This window comes from Halyomorpha halys, unplaced genomic scaffold, assembly GCF_000696795.3.
Source record: "Halyomorpha halys isolate HHAL.00 unplaced genomic scaffold, Hhal_1.1 Scaffold1622.1, whole genome shotgun sequence".
Taxonomy (NCBI): domain Eukaryota; kingdom Metazoa; phylum Arthropoda; class Insecta; order Hemiptera; family Pentatomidae; genus Halyomorpha; species Halyomorpha halys.
The window spans coordinates 1-3911 of NW_027109966.1; the positions used below are offsets into that span (position 1 = coordinate 1).

General features: G+C 28.6%; 1 protein-coding gene across 1 annotated transcript in view; it reads left to right on the forward strand.

Moving 5' to 3' along the window:
* Positions 1-1511: 1511 nt before the first annotated feature.
* Positions 1512-3911, forward strand: part of Caf1-105 (chromatin assembly factor 1, p105 subunit) — a gene marked incomplete at its 5' end in the record, with an annotated part of 3012 nt that continues 612 nt past the window's right edge. Inside the window, 4 exon segments of the mRNA XM_014435569.1 lie at positions 1512-1629; positions 1909-2005; positions 2184-2438; positions 2648-2872. Of these exon segments, the coding sequence (XP_014291055.1) occupies positions 1512-1629; positions 1909-2005; positions 2184-2438; positions 2648-2872 (695 nt within the window).

Consider the following 3911-nt stretch of genomic DNA (forward strand, 5'->3'; position numbering starts at 1 on the left):
GTTTGGCATCACGAAGTTATTATAAACAATGAAACTTGGCTAGTTTGCTTTTTGGATAAACAAAGCAATGAATATTAAAATGATACATAAAATAAAACATATTAAAACCATTTATACATCAAAATATACTATTTACTAAAAAAGAGCATATTACAATATATATATATATTTTATAATTTATTTTATCAAATATGAAAACTACTACTCCTGAAAAGATAAACATCATATATCACTTTATAATTCATTAAACGGGCTTTAATTTGAGTGCTAGTAGACATCTGTACATTGAATGGTTTTTGAGATATAAATTTCTCAAAATAAATTCACTAACTATTGATCTTTAGGTACATTTTTTTATGAAATGTTTCTTTTAAAAAGATATTTCTTGAATATTATTGAACATAAATATATTGGGGCTCATATTTTAGCAAATTTGCTATACTTTAAATATACTGGAAGATTATTGATTGACCGTGTGTATAGAGAATGGAATATGGTCCGGGTGCGGTAAAAAAAAACTCAAATAGTAGATAATCATACTATTTTATTGAGCTTTAATAAAATAGTATAATTGGTAAGCATACTATCTTACCAATAGGCAGCCTGGTAAAGAATCTATTTATTTGATACTTCAAAATTCATCTACTACTGCTAAATCAAAACATTTATTTGTTCATGGGAACAAATAACATTGCTGTATGTATCCTCACCCCATTCCCATATTATTTCAACTACATTGAAGTTTTAATGTGGGGTTGCATATGTCTCATAGTTGCTGAATTGGTTTCAGAACTTAAAATCTGATTTATGTTTCATATATAAAAAATATAATCATGAAAATAAAATTATACCTTTGCTGGTTTTTATATTCAAAGAAGTGTGATCTATCCAAAAAAGTAATCTTATATTTCTGCTCAAAGCAACTTATTTGTTTTTCATGTCATAAGTATACACACACTAGTAAACATTGCCAAATAACTATGGTAAGTGCAGACAAAATTCACTCAGTACTAATATTTGTAATAATTTTCCCAACTGTATCGGTGACCATTCAGCATTTAGTAATCCTGCTATAAAAAACTATCCTTGGAGTGGTTTAGTATCTAGGAAAATAAGAAGAAACAATGTGAAATGCTAGAATGCAGAGTATATTTTCTGTTTTTATTTTAATGTTTTATTTTTCCTTTTTTGTAATATTCTGAGAAAATGGTTGTTTGTGGCACCCTAGGGTCCCGTGGCAACTACTTTGAGAACCGCTTTGTTGGTTGATTGATTGTTTGTTCATTTCATAAGAAGTAGCAAATAAAAGTGAAGAACTAAAATACCCTTTTTTGTGGAGTTAAATTTTTATCAAATGGAGTGGAGAGTTCAAAGCCTACAGGTATGAACGTGTAATTGCTACTTGGGGTGTTCCACATCCCCATTTTCCCAGCTAAATGTTAAAATTTTTTGTTTTTTTGATTGATATGAAATATGTACAAACCTGTTTAAATTTGAATTTTTTAATGTAGGTTAAAATTTTACGTGGACATCTCAATGATATTTATGATCTATCATGGTCTCCAGACTCTTCACACCTTCTTTCAGGCTCTGTTGACAATACTGCAATAATTTGGGATGTTGTCAGAGGTATTTTATACAATCTGATATATCTAGTAGCATTTCATGTAATGTTTTTACATATTACCATGGCATCAAATTTCCATTTTCTTTATAAATGTATTGCATATGCATATATATATATATATATATATATATATATTACTATTTAGAATTTTTTTAAAGAAGAAAATAATCTCATGTCAGGTTGATAAATTTTCTAATAATGTTATAATCACTTGTTACTTGTCATTCAAATTCAACTGTTTATGGAGAATTGACTAAAATATGTTTATTTATTTTTTATAGGTAAGAAGACAGCTATCCTACCGGAAGCAAAAAACTTTGTACAAGGTGTTTCATGGGATCCAGAAAACAAATATGTGGCTACCTTAAGCAGTGATGGGTAAATATTTATTTAGGTTATAGTATTCCTTAAAATTTTTACATTGAAAGTTAGAATTCAATTTACTTTATTCTTGTCCATAAATACTCATAATAGAAAAAAAAAATAGTTCATTTTCTTCTTCAAATCAAGTTCCTTAAAAAAGAATTAACAAACTCTTAAATGTTTTTCATTTCAGAAAATGTCGTTTATACAACTGGAGGACGCATAAGCTATGTGCTAGCATATGTAAGGGTAGACCTCCAGGAGCCCCCTTGGATACCAAACCATCTCGCTTTTACCATGACGACACTTTAAAAACATTCTTCAGACGATTAGACTGGTCTCCAGGTGGATGGCTTTTGGCTACACCTTGTGGTGTTATCGAGCCTGTAGATGGCAATGGAAAGCCTCAGTGTGTTACATGGCTCATTTCAAGGAAACATCCTAGCTGGTATGAGATTTAAAACAAAATTTTTTTTTTGTTTCCAACAGATTTTGTTCTATTCATGTTTGTTTTGGTGTGTAATAATGAAGTTTGAGTTTTGTTTAAATAGTAGATGGAATTTATTATTTATGATTGTACATTAAGCTTAAATTAGTTTTATAGTATTTTGTTTGAAATAATCTTTTTCATTTCTTATTGTTCATATTTTTTCACAGCCCAATTTTATATTATCCTGGAATCAATCAAGCATCCATGATATGCCGCTGGTCTCCCATAAAGTACTGCCTTCGAGAGGGTGAAAAACCTGTCATAGGCCTACCTTATCGCATGGTGTTAGCTGTGGCTACCAAGTCGTCAATAACAATATATGATACCCAGCATGCTGTTCCTATTGCGTTAATATCAAACATTCATTACACGAAACTAACTGATATGGCTTGGTATGGATATAAATTTTCTATTCATTTATTTGTTTTTATTAATAATCTTATAAAGCACTTGGTGTTTTGGTTGATCTAGACTTTATATTATGGTCTATAGCAAAGTAGAACCCTTCCTAATTGCTAAAAGGAAAAAAATATTAAATTGTTTCCCAGAGTTGACTGATTTCGAAATTGAAACATTAAACAGATTTAAAAATTTAAATTTAAATTGTTTATTGTAGATTAAAAAACAAAAAATTAACATGAAATGAAATCAGTGATAAAACAATTGAAAAACACTTATTCAATTATAAACAAGATTTGTACAATTGAAAATACTTTCATTAAATATAAATAAATTTATTAAAAATAATTTTCATTTTGCATTTTTACCTAATATGTAAGTTAAATTAAATATTGGATTTTGTTTCCTTTTATACTCCCCAGATTAACTGGTAATATATCAGACCTAACAGAGATGGACGGGCGGGGTTCTACTATACTAAAATCAACATATCAATTGAAATATATTTAATCTCCTGATTATTTCTTAGAAAAGGAAGGTAAGATTAAATGGATATGTCAACACTTTCTAGTGTCCAATGTTTCTACATTGGAGGGGTTCATTTATCATAGCATGAGTCCAAATGTCACTTCTTTAAGGCTCCTGTTAGTCCATTCTTGGTAGCCTACTCTACCAATACTGTATATATCTCCCATTTATTTATCAATACTGCAGATATGGCAAGAGCCATAACAGTGAGACCAATAAATTAACACTGTCACTGTGCTTAACATTTTTTTAAACAATATGATTTTTATCTCCATGTACAATACTCATTTTTGGAAGGATAACATTTTTATTTCTTTCATTTAATCGTAATATTTAGGCTTACTATGTGCAATACTCATAATGCTATCTCCATAATATGTGTTAATAATTTTTAATATATTTATAACATATACTAAAATTATTGACACTTTACAGATATACTATTTTATGTAATAGTATTATTCAAGATAAGAAAATGTGCTGAATATAAAAATACAATCAAAA